At 37.1% G+C, this 23,979-nt stretch overlaps 1 protein-coding gene and 1 pseudogene across 1 annotated transcript; one reads left to right on the forward strand and one right to left on the reverse strand.

Annotated features, from left to right (window-relative positions):
• The first annotated feature begins 7,992 nt into the window (after positions 1–7,992).
• Positions 7,993–10,216, forward strand: LOC145128657 (transcription factor bHLH30-like). The gene is made up of 2 exons (XM_079063479.1): positions 7,993–8,513; positions 9,290–10,216. Exons 1-2 carry the CDS (start codon positions 8,178–8,180, stop codon positions 9,773–9,775), a joined length of 822 nt encoding a protein of 273 aa, XP_078919605.1. The 5' UTR covers positions 7,993–8,177; the 3' UTR covers positions 9,776–10,216.
• Positions 10,217–21,644: 11,428 nt separating this feature from the next.
• LOC145134149 (ABC transporter G family member 10 pseudogene) lies at positions 21,645–23,476 on the reverse strand (annotated as a pseudogene).
• Between the last annotated feature and the right edge of the window lie 503 nt (positions 23,477–23,979).

A 23,979-nucleotide genomic window follows, 5' to 3' on the forward strand; every position in this document is an offset into this window, starting at 1 on the left:
CACTATTGGTATTCGGCTTTGTTTCGTCCTCTTGATCACCCTGTCCATGATTGCCACCGGTTCCTCTATGAAGTGTAGATTCTCGTTTACCTTGATTTTGTCGAGTGGGTCTACAAGAGTCTCGTCAGACAGACACTTCTTTAGGTTGGACACGTGGGTGGTGGGATGTACGTTACTAAGTTCTTCTGGTAGTCGGAGTTTGTAAGCTAACGGGACGATTCTAGCAAGGATCTCGAATGGCCCGATATACCTTGGATTTAGCTTTCCACGTTTGTCAAAACGTATCATTCCCTTCAAGGGTGATACCTTCAACAGAACGCGGTCACCAACCTGGAATTCCAAGGGTTTTTCATCGCTTATCAGCATAGCTCTTTTGCCGATCCCGGGATGCCTTTAACCGTTCACGGATCTGGACGATCTTCTCCGGGGTTTCCAGTATGATTTCTGGGCCAGAGTGTGTGCGAATAGGTACTTGTCCTCTTTCAAGCTGTGTGTCACCCACCTCAGCCCAGCACAGAGGTGATTTGCACTTACCCCCGTAGAGAGCTTTGAATAGTGCGACTTTGTTGCTAGTGTGATAGTTGTTATCGTATGAGGACTAGATGAGTGGTAAATGGGTATCCCCGGTCTTCACCAAAGTCTATCACACATTCTCTCCACATGTCTTCCAGTGTCTGAATGGTCCTCTCGCTTTGTTCGTCGGCTTGGGAGTTTTCCTTAGGTGTCTCAAGTTGTCATCGGGAGTATCTTCCTCCGGAACTCTGAGCTGAACAACCCCGATCCTAGGTCACTTTCTGAGAAGTAGATCGTTCCTCGAATTTGATTAAGCAGATCATCGATTTGGGGTAGGGGACATCAGTCCCTGATGGTGTGTTTGTTCGACTCTTGACAGTCATCGTACATACGGAATGGTCCGCCCTTCTTCTTTGCGAACAAGACTGGCGCTCCCCAAGGTGAAAATTTTGGTCTAATGATCCCCTTTATTCATTAGTTCCGTTAGTTGGTTGGACAATTCCTGCATTTTTCCCGGCGCTAGTCGATATGGGGATTTGGTTATGGGAGGGCTCCAGGGGATCAAGTCAATTCTGAACGTGGCTTGGCGCACTGGTGCTATTTTTGGGAGGTCTTCTGGGAATATATCAGGAAAGTTACAGACTTCCGGAATGCCCTGGATTTCTTTCGCTTCCTGACTCTCATTCTTATCGTGGGCTAACTTAGGCGTGGTACCCCTTGCATAGGTACTTCTGGGCCTAGACGTAAGGGACTATTCGGGGGTTCGTGTCAGGTTTGTCATCATAAGTGACAAGGGTTTCATTATTTGGTAAGTTAAGGTGAACGACCTTTCCGTAACACATAATATCAACATGGTGAGGACTTAACCAATCTTAGAGTTAGTGTGTATTCTACGAATATATCCTTAGTGTTTTCTGTCTTTCCATTGGCCATTTCTACGGTGAATGTTTCATTTAGTGTTTGGGGTTTCTGTTTGAGTAAGTGTTTAAACTGGTGGCTCACGAAGCTTTTCTCCGCACCACTATCAAATAGTATGCATGCATATGAGTTGTTTAAAGGAACGTACCGGTAATCACAGCGGGGTTCCCTATAGCTTCCTTATGTCCCTTGGTTGAAAATCCTCTGACGCCGCTGACCTTTTTGCTTTTAGTCTTTGGGCACTCCCTCTTACGATGCCCCGCCTCCCCACATCCGTAGCAAGCCCGACACACTCTAGCAGTTGCGGCTTGGATGGTTTGTTGGGCCGGCGTCCTATAGAAACGGGCGGTATGCCCCTTCTTTTTGCAATTGCTGCAACACATTTCTCGGCAGGCCCCGGTGTGATGGAAGTTGCACTTTTTATAATTTGGAAGGGTTCCAGCGTATCGCTTGGCTGGTGCAGGGGCGGTATGGGCGGTGATGGCATGGATGGCCGCAGTTTGTAGTTTCTTGGAAGGCCCTTGAGTCAGACGACCCTTTTTCTTGTTCCTGGTCTTTCGCTCCTTGGATAGTACTCCTCCATTGTCATGGGGGTTCTTAGGTTTGTAATCCGGAGTGTCCTTGCAGGAACACACTCGTTGGTTTCCTTAGTTGTCACCGTGATTGGAAACGTTGGCACTATTCCCGTTTCCATGGGTGTTGTGAGCGTTAAGTTGTGTCATAACGGCTGTTACGGCGGCTTGGAATGTAGCGGGGTCCATATGTAGAACTGGTGTTGAGCCGGTACGATGGCTATTCCCGCGTGATGGCATGATCATGTCGTATGAAACGAGTTCGTAAGTACTATGGTCGTTGCTAGTTGTATCTCATCTATACTTATGTTTATATACATATAAACTACATGTTTTGTTGTACGATTCCCAAATGTTTTGACCAATATTATCGTAATGTACTGATGGTAGTATGTAGTGGTAGGTGTTGTACGAACATTACGTTATCAACATAGAACCTAGACGTCAACGCATTAAGTTGATTCGGGGTATACCAGCTTCGGAGGGCGTATCTCGCCTGCCATCTCAAACATCTCACAAGTGGCCTCCTCCGCTCTCTGTTCTGCCATGACTGCCCTATCTTCAGTTGTGATTTCCCTCTCCCCGAGAGACGAGTGTCTCTCCTGGTACTCCCTTGTTCCTCTCGAGCGGTGGTGAGGTCCTCATAGAGACTGTCAATGAGATGGTACGCTCGGGGGTATTCCCCCTCCAGTAGTCGAGCGTGTGCATCAGTAGCCTCCGCAGCGGTCCCTAGCTCCATGATTCGATTTCCTGACACCCTGGTCTGATCTCCGAGGTATGAGATGCGCTGAACCATGACATGGAGGGCCCTGTCTGTCGGTCATCTATGACTGAGGTTATTGAAACCTCGCTCGCTGATGTTGCTACTTGCTCCACCTTTCCAGGTCCTTCGCCCAGCGGGGCGTAGGTCCCTGATAGCCCAACGATGTGCGGGAACTCGGGCGATGTAGGGAGGATTTATGACTTTGGACTCTGCGTCCGAGTTCTCCTATTCTTCTTCCTCTTCCCCTGGATCCTCTTCGGGTTCTTCTTCCATTACGTCCGTGCGAGAATAGGGATATGAGGAATACATGAAAGCCTTAAGTGTATAATTTCGTAGTATTCCAAAATACTCTGATAGTATTTTAAATCTTTATGTTTGATTCTAAAGTTTCTTGGTATATAGGGTTGGTAAGTTTTAGATTTGTTGCCCACCATGACCATTCCTAAACACATGTTGGACATATCTCGTATAAATATAGTTGATCATGCTATATTTATCCCAAATATGATTACATAACTGTTTAGGCTTAACCATAGTGTTTAACTCCTCTAAATACTTTTATATAGTTCTTATTATGACATTGCTTCTAGTATGTATGCATGCATGTATACTCTTATAAAAATACCTATATTTTAAAAGGTATACTTTTAGTCGGAGTGTTTTAGTCCCATTGTATTTATAGTTGTATATCTTAAATGGTTTGATATACTTAGTTCACTATAAAGAATGCTCTGCTACCAATCTGTCACACCCCCAAACCAGAACGACGGAAACGTATGGGGGCGGATGACTTCATGTACAGTATCATAACAATTTAATAATAGAGATCAAAGCATTTCAACCATTGCAATAGGTTAAATTGTGTTCAAAACATTGTTTACATAACATCGAATGCATATGACAAAATGAATAACGAGATGCGACGACGTCCAATCCACCAAAAACTTTTGTGGTTACCTATTTACTGATTTCCTGAGAATACAAGTGATTTTGAAAAGAGTGTCAACGATTAAGTTGGTGAGTTCATAAGCATTTTGTATGGGACGGATTTGTAATTGTTTCATGTAAAATAGTAGTGTATGCTTCCAGAATATCCAATATTTTCTTTAAAATGAACTGTAGTATATGTTAGAGCTTCGTTTGTTTTCAGGGTTTTTTTAGATCCAAATCATTCTAGAAACGAAAGCCACACACGAAATCTGGGACTATTCTGGAGCTTGTCCCCAAAAAACTGATATACGGTTTAAGAAAAGAAAAAAGAAACACAAATAAAAAAAGAAACAGACATTGATCCAATTGGGGAGTTGGGGTTTCTTTTTGCTAGCGAAAACTAAGCTAATCAACAACCCCTCTTGATGTGTGACTTGTTCGATGCACGTGGGTACCAGGTGTAAAAATAAAAATAAGAATAAGGAGAAGGGAGAAAATAGGAAGGGAAGGGTTCAAAACGATGAATGGTGTTGTGTTTTTTATGATTTTGTTGTATGTGTGTTATGCTCTGTTTTTTTTCTCTTTATCATCCAATTTGATTTTTGCAAGTTATATATATATATATATATATATATATATATATATATATATATATATATATATATATATATATATATATATATATATATATATATGATGGCAGAAGGGCTTGGATGTCTTTAATTCTAATGATTTCGGATTCACTGGTTTGGGGAGTTTCTCAATGTAGGAGAAAGGGTGGTTGGAAGGCTTCCAGTGCATTGTGGACAACAAATGATTGGTCCTTGTGGGTTACTTTATCGATTCGCTTGGTAGTGGTGGTGGTGGTATGTTTATATGTGTGTTCTTGACTGATGAAAAACAAACCAATATATGTGTTGGTTGTTGTCGAGAGAGAGAGAGACAGAGAGAGAGGCCCACTTATTTTTTTTATTGTTTAAATAAATAAATAAGTATTAGATTTAAAAAAATGAAATAAAAATAGAAAATAAATACCCCAAGGGTATTAAAGTCGTTTCAGTTTATTGAGGGACCAAATCCGCAACGAAACTAGTTCAAAATGACCACAAAGCCAAAAAATTTGAGGTTTAGACTAAACCTAAAAAAATGCATACCACAAACCATTTTTGAAGTTTTGTCTTTGAAAAAATAATTTTTCGTTTTTAAATGAAAATTTTGGTTTGAAATTTGGGACGCTACACAGTAAAAAAATATACTACACTCTTTATTCAGACATGAATATAATGTGAATCGTGAGAGCTGATATTAGAAGAAAAATATAAAATTTATATTTTATATAAGACTATAACAATATGAGTGACTATTTGTAGAGAATAAAAAATCACGAATTTTGGTTGATTTGATTTCATTTTTCTTAAAAGTAGCATCTAAAAGTTAAAAAAAAAAACAAAAAAAAAATGTTTTAAATACGTTAAAGATGATGACTAGCATAGTTTAATGCAACTTGTAATTATGTTTTAAAACACATGTATAGTACTACTTCAAATTAGTGACTGAGATTCATTATCACATTCTTATTTTTTTCATTCTCAATCGCACATGCCCTATATATCACATTCAAATTACTAAGAAAAATAACCAAAATTTATTTCAGTTTTTGAAAATTAACACATTTTCTGTAATGTCACATTTGAGAATTATTCATAAAATTCGGATTTTTTAACAATTTTTTTTCTTCCAAAAATTCTCTCAACTCATATTGGAAATGTCATTTCGAAGTGTCTACTTTATCGTTTTAAATCAAAATGTATGATTTTAAACTCTCTAATCCTATACACTTCATATTTTCTATGTTAATTTATTTTTTTTGTTAGATTTAAGTAAAAAAACAATGTATTTATCGGAATTTCAAAATTGTTCTTGAAATTTTGGTGTTTTTTTCCCTTCAAAATCAAAAATTTCATACTAGAATTCAAAATTTTAGTCTGAAACGTAATAATTTGTCAAAAAGTTTGTTATATAAGTTTTTATCCAAATTCTTTTAAGAACATAAAGTTCTTTACTTTCTTTTATTTTTTCACATCTATTTTGGTAAAAAAAAATTAGGGAAATATTGGTACAATTATAGACTTAAAACATTACCTATTTAAGAATCATATAAACTTTCAAATTTTTGAAAATGTATGTAATGCTTTATAAAACTGATAATATTTGTAAAATTTAAATCTTAGATCCGATAATCACGGGTGACAATTTAGGGTGTATTCGACACATAGGAAAAATAATTTGTTCATAGGTAAAAACTTTTTACTTTTATTTTAAACAAAAATATTATAATTCAAAATCATTTTCAAATAGTTTTTGGAGCTTTTAGCTTTTCAAAACATTAAATTTTCTTGTATATATTTATATTTTTAAAATCTAAGAATTATTTTTTCCAAACACCCTTTCAAAATAAAAGCTACACTTTCTACTTTCTACTTTCAACTACCAACTAGTAGTTAGTTTTATCATAGGTCACAACTTGAGCCTCTGCTAAATTTTTTGACATGAATACTCCTCTTGATTCTAAACTTGCACGTATGGCCATTATGGTTTCTAAAATGTGAACAAATGGTCTTTGAGATTGATAAAATGAATACTTTGCCTTTTTTTTTAAATTTACTTCTTTTTTTTAAACAAAATATAGTTATTAAAAATAAAAAGTAAATAAACCCCTACCTACCCCACCACTACCCATATTTTCAAAACTATAAAAGAAAAAAAAAACATCATCCAGTTTTTGACCTTACCTTGTGTGTGTATCCGACTGTACAGAAAACATCCCCTTAGTGCCCTTAGTCTTAAATCAAATTGCAGCTATAAAGAAACAACACCAAATCGATATATGTTGCAAGTTTCTTCATATTCTTTGTGCATCTTGTAGCAACATAAGAGCACAACTCCTACCTTACTCTAGATCAATTTACAGGTGTGCAAGAGAAATGAAGAACAAATGCGTTTAATGGAGATGGCATGATGATGATCTAATCTAGGGTTATAGTGGTTTAAGATGGATGTAGTCGATTGAATTATATATTAAATATAATGGCTCAATAGTATGGGTTTTCGATTGCCTTAGAGCAGTGTATCTCTGAAGTAAGCATGAAACAAAAGGTATTCTTCTTCTTCTTATGTTACCTTTTTATAGGTGTAAAGATGGTGCGTTGTGTAAGGTTAACTATGGAAGTATATGTGGTGTATGGTGGCTTCACAGATGACAATCTGGGTGAACGAGGGTTGATGAGGAACCCTTGTGAAGATGATGATGCAGATAGAGGATGTTGATGATGGATGATGGGTTTGCAATGATGTACCATCTACTGAAGCAACAAATGAAATTGGATTGGAGATGGTGGTGTGAAGTGATAACCTAATGATGATATTGGTAATATCTCAAATGGGTGAAGGAGGGTGAAGTTGGTTGATGTAGGGATGGTGCTTGAGGTGGAGAAGAATGAAAACGGTAATAAAAGAAATGGTTTGGGGGTGTGGCTGTTTTTATTTTCTTTTCTTTATTCTAAAGTGAAAATTATTGAAATAAATACAAAATAAAATAAAAAGGGTATAAGTCTTTTTATCTGGATTAGAGACCAATCACACAAGTTTTATAAACTACAAGAAAAAAGAATTAATAAGGATTAAAGTTGTAACCTTTGTTAAACCACATGAACCATTTATGTAAATTTTTTTCATAAAATTATATTACAAATGACACTTTTTGTACAATATTGTCATAAGGCATAACTAACTAGGGACCATTTTTATATTCTTTTTTGTATAAGGACCTCTTTAGTAAAATTGAAGGAGTTATATAAGAAGAAAAGAAAACTTTGGCAAATCACCAATGGGTTAAAACGTTTAAATATGTATTTGAATGTGTTATACCTCCTAAATTGGTTATTAAATAAATTCAGATTACTATTATAATAAATCAATTTTTAATCATATTTAACATCTTAATTAAGTTTAAATTTTATATAAAAAATGTTTTCAAGTATACTGAGCATGTATTAAAAAAGTATTTGTGTTGTTATCCATCGTTCCTAACACTATGCATCTTATCTACTAAAATCTTATTAGGGAACAGTCTTTCTAAATATAATTTAGGTGATGTAGTCATAATTTTATAATTATAAGATTAACAATATGTTAGCAAGCAAACAAAAAGAAAATATAAATATAAAAAAAATCAACAAACAACAAAAAGAAATCTGTTTAAATAGCGCTGATTTACGTGATTCTCGCTTCAAACCCCAAAGCTTCCTTCTTTTCAACGCTCTCAGTTGCTATTTTGCGAGCACTACCAAAACAAAACTATTTCAATTTGAAGATGATGATAATTATATCCATAAATCATTTCAATCATGAACAAGAACCCACTTCGATAATCACTCCATTTTGTTTCTAATCCGTCAAACTGAAACGAAAACGAAGCGATAATGGAATTCCCTCCAAGTTTTTTCAAAGGGTTTACTTCTTCTGAGGAATATGCGTTGAAGGAGATGATGATGATGAGAGGGGGCTGTGGTCGGACGACGTCGTCTTCTTCATTGGTGTTGGATAATGAAAGGGGAGAGATAGTGAGGGCTCTGGTTAGACCTGGCAGTATTCATCATCATCATCATAATTCTCATGTTCATCATCATCATAAGGGGGCAAAAGCAGAGAAAGCTTTAATGGCTTTGAGGAATCATAGCGAGGCGGAGAGACGGCGGAGAGAGAGAATCAACGGCCATCTCTCTATGCTTCGTAGCCTCATTCCAGGCACTACTAAGGTCAATTTCGTTTCTTCTCTTATAATGTTAGAATTTTTGTTGGTTCTTTTCAAATAATTTATCATGGTGTTTGAATATTTGATTCGATCACTAATTTCTGGGCAAATATGTATCTGGGTTTACTTTAAATTAGTTCTATCGGTTTTTTTAAATCGTTTTAGGCACTTCCCATGGCCACATTTTGACTTTTGAGGTCAATCTTATTTGTTGTTAAAGGCTGAATTTAGCATGGATTTCCCCCATATTATACACTTATATATTTCTATTTATCGCACTTGTCAAAAAAGAGTAATGTGCTTCTCAAGATTTTCCCAAAAAATTGAACATTTGGCTTCAATTGTCATCAATAAAAGACGATTTGCGGGTGGGTGTTCCTTCCATGTTCCTATTCCTTTAGCAAAGTGCCTTTTTTCCTTTGGGAAGATAAAGCATCTAAACAACCCCTTCTTTATGCTTTATTGAAAAAAAAAAGATAATTGATATAAATGTAGAATTTCCTAATTATCCATAACCTTAATCATTGATTACCTTATTATCTTGAAAACATAAACTCAACAACCATTATGTTATATCGGAAGGAAATTATTTATTGAGGTAAATGTAAAATTACCTAATCATCCTTAACTTCATAAAAAAGGTTCTGGGTTGGGTTCAAAATCTACCCCATTTGATTTTCACCCTTTTATCAAACACCCGATACAAATTTTTTATTAGTTGTCAAGAAGTCAACGTTATACCAAGATATTATATCTAAATTTCTTTTTATGAACAAACAGATGGACAAAGCCTCATTACTAGCCGAAGTCATCTCCCATCTAAATCAAATGAGGAAAACAGCCACCGAATCCACCAAAGGCGTTCTTATACCAATGGACATCGATGAAGTAAAAGTCGAACAAGAAGATGACACCATTGGTCTCAATGGATCCTCATATTCCATAAAAGCCTCTTTATGTTGCGAATATAAACACGAAGTCCTCTCAGATTTGAAAGAAGCCATTGATGGACTCCATTTAAAAACAATTCGGGCAGAAATTGCAACTTTAGGAAGCAGAATGATTAACCTTTTTGTAATTACAGGTAGCAAAGATGATGTGAACATCAAGGATATTGTGAGTTCGGTTCGCCAAGCTCTCAAATCGGTGCTTGATAAGTTTTATGCCTCACAGGAGTTCTCGGAAAACAATGCGCTTTCAAACAAAAGACGGAGGGTGTCATTTTTTACCCCTGAAAACTCTTCTTCTTTAGGAGACTTTTGGTAAATGAAGTGATATCTGCAAGGCCCCATTTGTTATGCAGGACAGGACAGAATAGTAGTAGTTCAGTTGTATGTGAAAAAGTCGAAAATTTCTTCCTCATAGTCATGTCCCGTGTAACAAACGGAGCCTAAATAGATTGTGTTTCTATGTGTTTGGGCATACGATATCAAATTTAACATATTTCGTTTCTGATTTAGAAATGGAAGGTCATTTGTACGATAGTTAAACATAATATGTATGTCGAACAAGTTATTGTAAGTTTTAGTTGTAGATAATGAAATCATTACATAGATCTCTGTTCATCATTCTTCTTTTCACGATGGATGGTATATATGTTATGATATTGGGTTAAGTGTGCAAGACATAGTAATTTACTTTCATTTTTATTTTTTGGGTATTAACATATTTGTTATGAATTATACGGATAATAAGTATTTTTAATTTCTGGAAAGTATCTTATTTTAGGAAATTATCTTGTTTCAATTTTTAAATTTGGTAATTGGGATCATTTAGTATTTGAGTCGATTTGGGTGATCTTTGTTTCTATATTAGAGTCTTTTGTTTATCCGTATTTAAAGGGTAGTTGTTCATGAAATATAAATTATGCTTGAAGTCAATTGCTTTTAATCTCTTAGAATAGTTTAACCTAGTCTCCTCTCATACGAGATTAGGCATTAGTAATACTCACAGCTACAGGAAGCACAAATACAGGTCCTGTCACGAGATCTAGATCTCGGGCCGTAACAAATTTGATATCACAGCCACTCGTGATGTCTACTCAACAGGAAGAATTGATGAAGAAGCTAGAAGCATTCATGGTCCAGCAAACTGAAAATACGCTTGAACTGAAGGGGGGCAATCGAAGCCTTGCAGCCAAGCATGCGACGCTGGAAGAGAGTTTAATTATCACAATCCCAAAACAAGGTCAACAAAAAGGGTCTGAAGCAAGCGAGGAAGAAGAAGAGATGGACCAACAATTTGAAGATAGCAGCGAACTAGCCTAAGGAAGGGGCAAGGGCATCGATACCGGCAACGCACCAGAAGACAAGACGACGGGTTCCTTCACGGTGTTAGGTTGAGGCAGGGGGTCGTTTGGATCAAACCCCTTAAGAACAGGACAGGGAGTAGGAAAGGGGTTTGATTCTTGGTGCAATGCAGAACCACAATAATTCAAACACCGCTGGGATTTTGACCATTTCGGGTACTTTCTAGTTTCTTGAGCATTATTGCAGATTTTTTGGAGGCTAGCGGAGCGGGATCTTTTGGGAAGCAATTGGACTTGGAGGACAACGAGGATTTTAGGCTTGATGGCTATAGAGGTGATGCATGGAGTGGGATTGTCAATTATTTGAAGGGTTGGAAGAATTAAACTTTAAATTTGAAAGCCACGGGAGAATTCTTGAGTGTGCAAGATCGATGTTTAGGAATTTGCGGAAGTTTTGAGTGATGTGGAGAGACAAATTGGGCTCAAATTGAAGAAATATTGAAGAGAAATGGGCTAGAAGCAGATTGGATTCGAACTGGGCCAATGAATTAGCTGTGGGGGCCCAAGACTTGAAGAAGCCCAAAAATTTCCGTCGAAGTCACGCGGCCCGCGTAAGATTCCCCGCGCCCCGCGTGGATTCCTGACAAGGGCAATTTCGGGATTTTACTTAGAGCTCTATATTGGGAAGGTTGGTGTGCCTCTTTAGCATAATCTTGGAGGTCCGATTTTGATACTTTTCTCTCTGGAGTTTGGAGCATTTTTGAAGGCCAAGAACCCTCAAGAACTTCACCATTTCATCTCTTAATTCTTGCTAAATGTTTGGTACAATCTTAACTAACTTTGTTTCCTTGAGTTTAGTCATGCTTGGCTAAACTAATCTTGGTTGACTTTTGTTGAATCCTTTGAACTTTTGTTGAATATTGAAGAATCCATGAATTTGTGTTTGAATCTTTATGAAAATGTTTTGTGTTTTAACATCTTATCATTACTTGCATGTTTTTATTCATGAGTTTAAATGTGTTTGTGGTGATTAGTTGGCTAATTTCTTGATTAAGTAAATGATCTTCAAATTAGCAAGCAACAAGTGATTCTTGTGTTAGTTTTACTTCACACAATCATAAAAACATTTTCTCCAACATGGTGGTGAAAGCATTTGACCCCTCTTGGATTTGGTGACTTTTTTGGTTCTTAATGCTAGTTGACTTTCACTAATTACATGCTTAATGGAATTAGTGACTTTAACTAAGGAAATTGTTATGAGCTTCTCTAACCATTTCAACAATTAAGAAAAGTCTAGGTAATCTCAAGCTCCTTGGATTACTATAGCCAAATTAAGGGTTTAAAACAAGTATTGCACCATTTGATTCTAATGATATGTTCATCAAAAGTCAAAGTGAGGAAACTTTAAGTCAACCATCCTTCTCTTATTGATTTTACATCAAACTCTTATTTTTGTTGAAATTGTCTATTTAAATCTTAGTTAATTCTAGTTTGTTTCAAGTATTTCAAAACACAAAAACCCCCAGTTTTAATTTATTGTCATTTTCCAAGTATTTTTACAAAGAGATTTTTCGTAGAGTTATTAAATTGAACCAATCCCCGTGGATTCGATCCCTTTACCACTATACACTATTTTAGTGTGTAATAATTAGGGTTATTAATTTTGTTGGCCTCGACAACCACCAAATTTTGGCGTCGTTGCCGGGGATTGGTTTATATTTAATCAGTTTGTTTCTCTATGCCTAGATCTCATTGTGCAGGTACTCTAGTTTAAAACTAAAAAAAATTGAAAAAAAAAATTATGGTTCAGAAATGAACACTCCTTGCATTGAAGATAAACTTTCTGAGCTAGCTCAGTTAGTTATGATGATTGAAAGTGACCAAAGTGTGCAACCCTCGCCTCTTCTTTGCGATAATTGCGCCCAAAATGGACATCATTCCGATATGTGTCCATATTCACAAGGAGAATGGGAAGAAGTGCAAGAGAAGGGAAGCTACTACTGGTCAAACCAATGGATTTATGATCAACCTCAACATGATCAATGGTGGGACAACAACCAAGCTTGGGGATACAACCAATACCAAAGCCCATATCAAGCTTGGAGAAATGAAAAACACCAACCAACTCCACAATTCCAACATCCATATCCTCCACCTCCTCAACAACCTGAAATTCCAAGCATGTCCTTAGAGGACATTGTGAAGAGCATTGCCACATCTACCCAAATTTTCCAAGAAACAACCCAAGCTAGCCTCAAAAGCTTAGAGAAACAAATAACACAAATTTCTCAAACAATAAGTATAATGGAAGCTCAAGACAAACTACCGTCTGAAGAGAGCCCAAGGCATAACACATGTGCCATTCCTTTGAAAGATGAGAAAAGTTTTGATGGCCCAAGAGTGTTATGTGGAGAAGAGGAAGAAGGAGTAGAAATGGAAGAGGCTGTCAAGGAGGAAGAATAAATTGAGAAAGATGTCAATGAAACTATAGAGGACGTGTTGGGGGTTAACGAAAGAGAGTTTGAGCCACCCACTACCATTGATAAACTAACTCCAGTGGTAGACAAACCACAAGAGCCGAAAACGATAAATCTGTCGAACCCTTTAAATGATACATATCCCGAGAAGGAAGACACCCAACCGGTCACCAACTCGACCACTATATCGAATATGGAAGAGTTGGTCACCTTACTAAACAAGTACAAGAAAGAATATGGTTGGATTCTTTCTATTATCAAAGGTCTAAGTCCGGTATGGTTTTTCCGTAAAAAGAAAGTCAAATACAAGAAAAGAGTCCCAATGGAGATGTGGAAATTAAAAAATGTTGACACGGGGCAAGTTTTCAAGGTTAATGGACATTGGTTGAAGCCATTATATGAAGGTTTTGATTCAAATGTCCAAGATGTCGTCCATTTGGACACCCCAAAGTGTTAAAGTGAAGTTTGGAGGCGTCTCGCCGAAGACATTAAAGAAGGGCATTTTTGGGAAGCATTGTGCTTTCGTCTTTTATAAAGCGAATAAAATGATTTTGAAAATGTTCATTTTTGAAAAATTTCAAGCTTTATTTTCACCTTTCGTCCAAACTTTTGTTGTGTTTTTGAAACCTGGGATTTTGCGGGAATCATTTTGGCCAAAAATCAAGTTTTTAGAAAAATTTCAAATTTTGAAGTGCAGGAAGTCACGCGGCCCGCGTGAAATTCCACGCGGCCCGCGTAAGGTCTTGTGCGGCTTATGTGCGGCCCATTCCTTGCCCGCGTAGAAGAATCACCTCCAACCCTGTTCAGTACACGCGGCCAGCGTGCGGGTTCCACGCGGCCCGCGTAAGACTTTGTGCGGCCATCGTGCGGGTTCCACGCGGCCCGCGCAGATTTCCGATTCTTTGCCATTTTCAAGCTTCAGGTCCCGCGGCCTCCGTGCGACCAGCACGCGGCCCGCGTGAAAGGTCAGAAGAATCAGTGAGATTTCGAGAAAACTAGACGCGGCCAACACGCGGCCCGCGCCTTACCCGCGCTCCGTACAAAAACTCAATTTCCCGGAGATCTACCGGTCAGAATCCCGCGAGACCACCGCCATTCTTCACCATTTTTCCTCCTCTACAAACCCCTATGCTCTACCCGACCCTCCGATTTAGGTTATTTCCGCCCTTTCCTTAAGCATTGAGGACAATGCTTGTTCTTAAGCTTGGGGTGGGGCATTTCCCTTTTGCTTTTACTTTTTCATGCATTTTTTTTGTTAGGTTGCATTTCATTTTAGTTTTAAGCTAATTTGCATTCATTTTTTTTATAAAATTCCAAAAAGATTTTATTTTCTTCTTTTCTACTTTCTATTTTTGCATAACATTTAGCTTAGGGCATTAGCATTCATGCATTTTTGTTGTCTGTTTATTCTCACCCCCCCTTGGATGCCATGGAACAGGTTCATAGTTATTGTATCATTATTGGTCCAGGATCTTGTTGCTATCTCACCCATCGAACCGGGACCACTAGCTGCAGTTTGGGATTTCATACTTGGGATCAGATGCTGGAAGCTTAAAGGGGTAAGTGATCATGACCAGGTAGTTTTCATGAAGAATTATGCATGCAATACTAACAACTGTAGGATATACTATAGCAATGGATGTTCTTAGCCTTGCGGTCACTACCGCTGAGAGGATCACACTTGATCATGTTTGAACCGTTAAGATGAAGCACTGGTGCTTGTCCCCGAGTAGAATCCATATCCGGTCTCTTTACATCACCATATCTTTTTGCGATTTTCTTAGGATCTTAGAGAGTCTTTTAGTCTGCATATGGACATTTTCATTATTTTTGAAAAATTGCAAGTTTGAAAAGGAGCTTACATCTTTACGCTCCACGCATGGTCATTTTCACATTTAGACCATTCGGATTATATTATTACCCTCTCGGTTCCACTTACATACTCTTGGGAACCAAATTTTGAGTCAAAAAGTTTTCTTTAAAAAAAAAAAAAAAAGAAAAAAAAAAGAGAAAAAGAATAGCATGCGAATTTCCAGCTGCAATAATCGTAGATAGGTGACCGGTTCAATTATTGAACAAATTTTCCTACATTTTGGTCACCCGGCGTTTGATATTCATTTATTTAGGATTGTCTTATTGTATATAGATCGAGTTGTTGTTTTTTTCGCAAATTGATGATGTTAGAGAGACTGTTGAGTCAAATACTACGGGAGGTTTGGGCCAACACTAAGTGAACTGATTCCTACAACGGTGCCCGAGCGATGAAACCCAATCACACTTGAGAGAGGCCGGCAGACGTGAGATCAGAGTGTACACTTAAAAGAAGAGCTCCACACGAGCCCATCCAACTGCTTTCTCCCTACTACAGATGTTCTTCATTGTATGTATGTTCCATTGGGCTGCGACTGCTCATCCCTCCTTACTCACCTAAAGGAGTTGTCCTGGCTGTGGTTTATGGTCCCATTGTCATCGGATGAAAAATTTGTGAGGTAATAGCAAGATCAATTCTGACCATGTTGACTAACGGTGATCAGGTTCCGCGGTTCTATCCATTCTTTTTATTTTCCCTAGGATAGTTCATCCCGAGTTCATTTTAGTCTTGTCTTACTTGAGGACAAGTAAGGTTTAAGCTTGGGGTGATTTGATAGCTTCATTTTATTTACTTCTTTTTATAGTTTATTTTAGCATATTTCATTCGCATTTTAGTTAATTTCCATGCATATTTTCCTTTTTGTTATTTTTATGACCATTTCGGGTACTTTCTAGTTTCTTGAGCATTATTGCAGATTTTTTGGAGGCTAGCGGAGCGGGATCTTTTGGGAAGCAATTGGACTTGGAGGACAACGAGGATTTTAGGCTTGATGGCTATAGAGGTGATGCATGGAGTGGGATTGTCAATTATTTGAAGGGTTGGAAGAATTAAACTTTAAATTTGAAAGCCACGGGAGAATTCTTGAGTGTGCAAGATCGATGTTTAGGAATTTGCGGAAGTTTTGAGTGATGTGGAGAGACAAATTGGGCTCAAATTGAAGAAATATTGAAGAGAAATGGGCTAGAAGCAGATTGGATTCGAACTGGGCCAATGAATTAGCTGTGGGGGCCCAAGACTTGAAGAAGCCCAAAAATTTCCGTCGAAGTCACGCGGCCCGCGTAAGATTCCCCGCGCCCCGCGTGGATTCCTGACAAGGGCAATTTCGGGATTTTACTTAGAGCTCTATATTGGGAAGGTTGGTGTGCCTCTTTAGCATAATCTTGGAGGTCCGATTTTGATACTTTTCTCTCTGGAGTTTGGAGCATTTTTGAAGGCCAAGAACCCTCAAGAACTTCACCATTTCATCTCTTAATTCTTGCTAAATGTTTGGTACAATCTTAACTAACTTTGTTTCCTTGAGTTTAGTCATGCTTGGCTAAACTAATCTTGGTTGACTTTTGTTGAATCCTTTGAACTTTTGTTGAATATTGAAGAATCCATGAATTTGTGTTTGAATCTTTATGAAAATGTTTTGTGTTTTAACATCTTATCATTACTTGCATGTTTTTATTCATGAGTTTAAATGTGTTTGTGGTGATTAGTTGGCTAATTTCTTGATTAAGTAAATGATCTTCAAATTAGCAAGCAACAAGTGATTCTTGTGTTAGTTTTACTTCACACAATCATAAAAACATTTTCTCCAACATGGTGGTGAAAGCATTTGACCCCTCTTGGATTTGGTGACTTTTTTGGTTCTTAATGCTAGTTGACTTTCACTAATTACATGCTTAATGGAATTAGTGACTTTAACTAAGGAAATTGTTATGAGCTTCTCTAACCATTTCAACAATTAAGAAAAGTCTAGGTAATCTCAAGCTCCTTGGATTACTATAGCCAAATTAAGGGTTTAAAACAAGTATTGCACCATTTGATTCTAATGATATGTTCATCAAAAGTCAAAGTGAGGAAACTTTAAGTCAACCATCCTTCTCTTATTGATTTTACATCAAACTCTTATTTTTGTTGAAATTGTCTATTTAAATCTTAGTTAATTCTAGTTTGTTTCAAGTATTTCAAAACACAAAAACCCCCAGTTTTAATTTATTGTCATTTTCCAAGTATTTTTACAAAGAGATTTTTCGTAGAGTTATTAAATTGAACCAATCCCCGTGGATTCGATCCCTTTACCACTATACACTATTTTAGTGTGTAATAATTAGGGTTATTAATTTTGTTGGCCTCGACAACCACCAGATTTCCACAAAGCCGAAGGATCGGGACCCATCGGCGTATTGAACAAGAACATGTACATAAAAGTTTGGATGAATTTGATGAAGGAGGTTACCGTGGCGATCGGGTGCCTGACAATCGGGTGTCTAGATTAGCCAAGATGGAGTTTCCGGTATATGAGGGCAAGGGTGACCCACTCGAATGGTTACAGAAGTGTGAGGATGACTTCTTCGAAGAGCAGCAAACACCGCCGGAGGCTTGGGTCCGCCAAGCAACTTTCGCCCTACAGGGTCGGGCAAGCGGGTGGTACTGAAACCTGAGAAGGATGAAAAATCATTTGAATTGGGTCGAGTTTTCAGAAGAATGCAAAATCCGTTTCGGCTCGCCTATGAGCTTGAATCCCTTAGGGGAATTAACTCGGCTTCGACAAGTTAGGACGGTAGAAGAGTACTGTGAAAGCTTCGAATTGTTGTTGGGTAGGACGACGGGGGTTACACCGGAGCAAATCATTTGACACTTTTGTGCGGGGCTAATAAACGTGATAAGATATGAGGTTGAATTTGCGAGACCCATAACTCTATACTATGCCATGAATCTAGCCAGACAAATTGAGTTTAGGGTAGCAGGACAACCAATAGGTGTTGGGCCTACAGAAACCAAACCTCGGTTGCAAGCCAAAAATGAGAGTCAACAGGAAAAGGAGGAGCTGGAAACTACAAAACTGAACACTAAATCCGACTTGGAAAAAACTAACGACTGCATAAATGGCAGAGAGGCAGGCAAAAGGCTTCTGCTTCAACTGTGATGAAATATTCTCGGTTGGGCATAAATGCGCCAGACTCTTTTGCATCATGATGGACAATGAGGAAAATGACACTAATGGGTGACTATTGAGATTGAGGACAAGCTTAATGAGGAGGAGAGGAGTAATGTTATGAATCATACGGATAATAAGTATTTTTAATTTCTAGAAAGTATCTTATTTTAGGAAATTATCTTGTTTCAGTTTTTAAATTTAGTAATTAGGATCATTTAGTATTTGAGTCGATTTGGGGGATCTTTGTTTCCATATTAGAGTCTTTTGTTTATCCCTATTTAAAGGGTAGTTATTCATGAAATGAAATTATGCTTGAAGTCAATTGCTTTTAATCTCTTAGAATAGTTTAAGCTAGTCTCCTATCATAGGAGATTAGGCGTTAGTAATACTCACGGCTGCAGGAAGCACAAGAAGTACAATGTCCTGTTAAAGCCTTGACCAAGCCAATGATGCTTAGCTTTTCTTTTCAGATGATCAACGACACTGGGACTGAGACACGACCCGGACTCCCGCGGGGAGCAGCACGAGATCTAGATCCCGGGCCGTAACAATATTATTGCATGATTGCATCATACTTCTATTTCTTTTTATTATAGCATTGTAGTTTCAAACTGTTTTGTATTAAAAAGGAAAACCCCTAATTTAGCGTTGTACTAATTTCTTTTTTTAGAACATTGTACTTTAAAAAATTATGCAATTATGATAGTAAAAATTGCATTGTATTTTTTAACATTGCTATAATTTGATATCTTCTTTAATATACAATGTTGTAATGGGAAGAAATGAAAGAAGTATGCTATAGTAAACAAATCAATAAAAGTATTTTGTGGTTTCTTGCATTTAATCCTATATTTTATAGATTTTAACTTGTGCATTTTATTATTAATTTTTTGGTTAAAGGCACAATATAGCAAACATACTTAGATTAACTTGTTTATTGTAGCAACATATTTTAATTTCTTCGTAATACACCATAGGAATTCGTAAAATCTATACCAAATTATGGCAATCTCATCCACATACAACAAAACTTTCATTGCTACAACTGGATAGATTTTTTTAAATTCAATGTTGTAATCGAAAAAAATTGAAGTATGATGCTAAAATACATAGATCAATGAAAGCACATTGCTCTTTACTTCATCTAGTATCCCTTGATTTTTTAACATCTCCGGCTTTGTACAAATGTTCTATGAGTAGTGGTTTTGTATTTTCTTCAAAGTGTCTGTCTAACAAGGACGAATAACAGTTAATATCTTTGTCTTATGTTACAAAATTTCAAGTGATATTTGTTAGGGTAAGTTAGTTAGGCCTCGTTTGTTTTTCTACAAAAGTACTTTTTGAGCACTTTTCTCTTCTGGCGGGTAGACGTTTCTCAAGTGCACGTTTTCTTCCGTAAACATGGAAAAAGAGAAAAGACATTTAACCACTTCCAAACCAAACAACACCTTAGAATGTGAGTTCATCTTCATGTGTGTTTTTTAGTACTGCTGATTCTTTGATCGTTTGGGGCCAATGTTATGAGTGTTACGTGATATGGAAAGGATTAGCAAGATAAATGTAGAATTAGGTGTTGTTTGTTTTTTCGAAGCGAAAATTCATGAAGTCTGCGGACCACCTCTGCAATCCTCTGTAGCAGAAGAGGTGTAACAAACGGCTGCAGCCTATAATAAGAAGCATGTTTGTTTTTTAACATCTGCAGATTGCTGCAGTAAACTGAAATTTAAATAAACTAATTTTATAAACTGAAAATAGTTCTCAACACCGAAATTTAATAATTCTAGTCTTAAAACATTGAAATAATAATAAAAGAAACATGTAAAAAAACAAAAATATAAAACTTCTTTTTAAAAAAAAACTTAAAAAATGTAAAAGAAGCTAATAGTTTTATTCTAGAAAAAAACTAATTTTAAAAAACATTAAAAAAGAAAATAATAAAAAAAATTAAGAAAGTATTGCAAACGATGTCTACAAAGTTCGTAAAAAATTACACATGTTAAAAAAGATGCAACTGAAATTGAAAATATTATTAATAGAAACGGTAAAAAAATAAAAAAAATCAAGTTAAAAAAAATCGTGGAAACTATAAAAATAAATTGTATCACATCCGTAAATAAAAATTTAAAAAAATCAAAGTTTAAAAAAAAATAAGTTATACAAAAATTCTTAAAAAAACACTTGGAAAAAATGAAAGCTGAAGAGGTTAGAAGAGGCAAGTCAAGTGCTGCGCCACGCAGCACACGCACAGAGGTTTTGTAGTCTGAAGCCTTCCAAAAAACAAACTGCTGCGAGAGGGAAAGTGTTGCGCGTGTGCTGCGCCGCGCAGCAATAAATGGTTTGAAGAGGTTTTTATAAAAAAAACAAACAACGCCTACCCAAACTATTCTGATTCTTGAATTCGCCATGAAAACCCACATCCCTTTAATTAATAATGTTTTTTTTATCAAAGAAACAATGACAGAAAATTGAAGCTTATTTAAGGTAGAAGAACAAACCATCCAATTCAGGAACTTTGAAATTGGTGAAAATATTGAATGTGATTCTGAAAACAGTGAGGACATAAGTGGAGAAGTCAAACAAAATTGACTTTGTAATGTCAGAAACCTTCTGTTGACTTTATTTTGTTTCTGGACCCATTTTGGAACCATTCATTCATTACAACATTCTTCATTGCTTCTTTTAAACCTCACTGGAGGTAATCTGCACTCAAGTTTAAAGTCCTCTGACAAAAAGACCACGTGTTGTAATGTTTCACCATGACTCATCGGGTTTACAATAATTCGATAGAAATGTTTCATATGCAGTCTTTCGTCTTTAATTTGCATTTTCCAAACAAACCATTATTATATATTGTTACTTCCTTAGTTAACTCATGGATGTTGAAAGAATATTTCAGAAAATGACGTAACACTTTGGGTAAATGGAATGAAAAAAAGCTTTCGAGCAAATTTGTAAAAAGTTTAATCCTATTAAGGGTAATTTGATCATTTTACTCAGACCTAACGTCTGATTGTCTAACATAGTTGAGAAGACTAACATAGTTACACAAACAAAAGACTAACCGCACAAGATTTTGAAAACATAAGGATCTACGGTGTAACGTTTTTAATTCAAAGTTTTTACGAACATAAAACTTTTTGAAAAAAACCACATGAATCATTTTTTGCAATTTCATCTTTATTTTTTGTTCAATTCCCCCAAAATTGCTTTCATTTTCTATGTTTTTTAAACAAACTTTCAGGAAACACTTCATCCAAACAACACTTTATGATAGAAGAAATTCTTAGAAAACACTAATATATAACTTGTTGGATTAACTCTTCCACAAGTCATTAACTCAAAAACAAACAACACATAATATATAGGTTTGAACAACAAGAAACAACCTAATACTATGCTTGGATTCTAAAACTATAAAACATCATCTTTTCTAGTTTCCGCTCCTGTAAGATCTATAACTTAACACCAATAACGAAAGAAACCGATACCCAATGATGAACACCAACATCATTCCCAAATTATACCATTTCTGCACCTCCTTCAAATTCTCCTTCTTCAAGAAATCTTCACCGGAAACCAAACACCCGCCATCCAACCGCTCAAGACACCGCCATCTCCCCTGCGACCCCCCAAACTCATTCAACAAAAAACACTCAAATGGATACCGAAATAAGCTCAAATGGTGCATGAAAATCCAGTACCTCGGTATATCATTTTTCGATATAAAATACCCCGAAAACAAAAAGAACGACCCCATTAACCCCGCAACCACCGAGATCCCGATCATAAAATTGGGAACAAGTGCACTAAAGCATGCCACAAAAGAATTCGACATGAGTAAAACCAACCAAACGATTAGCAAAAATTGAGAAAACCCGTCTAATTGGGCTCTCAATCCAACTAGCCAATAAGTCGGGATGGTGTATAACAGTGCCACAATAAAAAGAAACGGGATGAACACGAGAGTATTCGCGATAGAGTAAGATGAAACCCGGTATGCACCGATAGATGTTTCCCGCATTAGAATCCTACGTTCTTGTAAGAAAATAGGGAGAGCTTCGGATGATGAGTAGAGTAAAAACGTTAAATTGAATGCTAAAAACCCGATTTGGGTTTGCATTTGAAATTGCTTAATGTTTTGGAAGATCGTACCGAGTAGAATCCCAACTAGGGAAGCTTGGAAGATTTTCGTGACGAAAAGTTGTTTCGTTCGGAAAATGTTGTACGCGAATCGCTCGCTCAGTATTGCTATTTCACTGAGCGGGCTATTCGCGTACTGTAAATGACAATCTTGAATTATGCAATCGGATTCCGGTTTTGGTTCGATGAGATCGAAAGTTTTTGATTCTGGGATTAGGGTTTCAATCACGTCGATTGAAAACTCGAGGACGTTGACTTGGCGGGAGATGTGGTGGCCCGCGGACTTGAGCCGGTGGTCAAGGGAATCAAGTGAGCCGTGGTGAACCATGGTTCCATCGGCTAACAACATGATTTGATCGAATAGTTCGAGAATTCTGAACCCGGGTTGGTGGATTGTTAAAACGATTGTTTTTTGGTGATTTTCAGCCATTGATTTGAGCATTGAGATGACTTGAAGAGCTGCACCCGAGTCAAGTCCAGATGTGGGCTCGTCCATTAGTAAAACGGATGGATTGTGAACCAGATCGACACCGATTGACACCCGGCGTTTTTCGCCGCCAGAAATCCCGCGGTGGCTGCCGCCACCGATTCGTTCTCCGGCAACATGGCATAACCCTAGCTCCACCAGCAATTCTTGAACTCGAGCTTTTGAGTTGTCGATTCCACCGTGAAGACGTAAACGAGCGCTATAGAGTAGGGTTTCTTCGACTGTAAGAAGCGGAAACAGTAAATCTTCTTGAGTTACGTATCCCGATACTCGCCGGAAAACGGTCGGGGTCATCGGCCGGTCGTTTACAAGCACATGACCGGAGACTCTGCACGGAGGAATAACTCCGGCGAGAACCTCGAGCAATGTGGTCTTTCCGGCGCCACTTGGACCAGCAATTGCCGTGATTTCTCCTGGCTTCACTTCACAATTGACGTCTCTAAGAATCTGCTTCTTTAAGGTGGGATTCACCTTTTTCTGGAAAATCCAGCCAAATTTACAAGATGTCGGAGATACGACATATGAAACATTCTTTGTTTTGATTGTGTATTGGGTTTTCCGGTGACCAACATCGGGTGACTCCACCGAAAAATCCATTGATGGGTTCTGATGAAAGAAAACGGTGAAGGGAATTTAATTTGAAGATTAGCTTGGCACAACTCAACTGCTCTTCTTTTTCCCGCATGAACTGTGTATACATTTATATACACATATAATTTGAATTGAAATGATGATCATAAGGTGATACTTATCATGTGGGTGTGATTTTTTTTTTGTAGTGTTTGCATGGGGCACATGGCAGCTGTTGGGGGAAATCCATTTTTCCAGAGCAATAATTGGCTATTCCTGAACAAATTGTATTGTAATGATTTGTAACTTATGCTGTACAGATATATCTTTCTCTTAAATTATCCTTCTTGGGTCTGAAAACAGGCCTAAGTTATGTTGTCGGAGGTAATTTCATGACATGGGTTTTATTGTGTTTTTTTACACTCAAGAGAAAAGTGAAAAACACATATTATAAATGTTGCGTTGCTTTTAATCATCATGCATTTTGATAATTTGAAGAGTGGTGAAAAACGCTCGCTAAAAGGATGAGT

This window comes from Lactuca virosa, chromosome 8 (assembly GCF_052849685.1).
Source record: "Lactuca virosa cultivar CGN04683 chromosome 8, Lactuca_virosa_CGN04683_v6, whole genome shotgun sequence".
In the NCBI taxonomy this organism is placed as follows: Eukaryota; Viridiplantae; Streptophyta; class Magnoliopsida; order Asterales; family Asteraceae; genus Lactuca; species Lactuca virosa.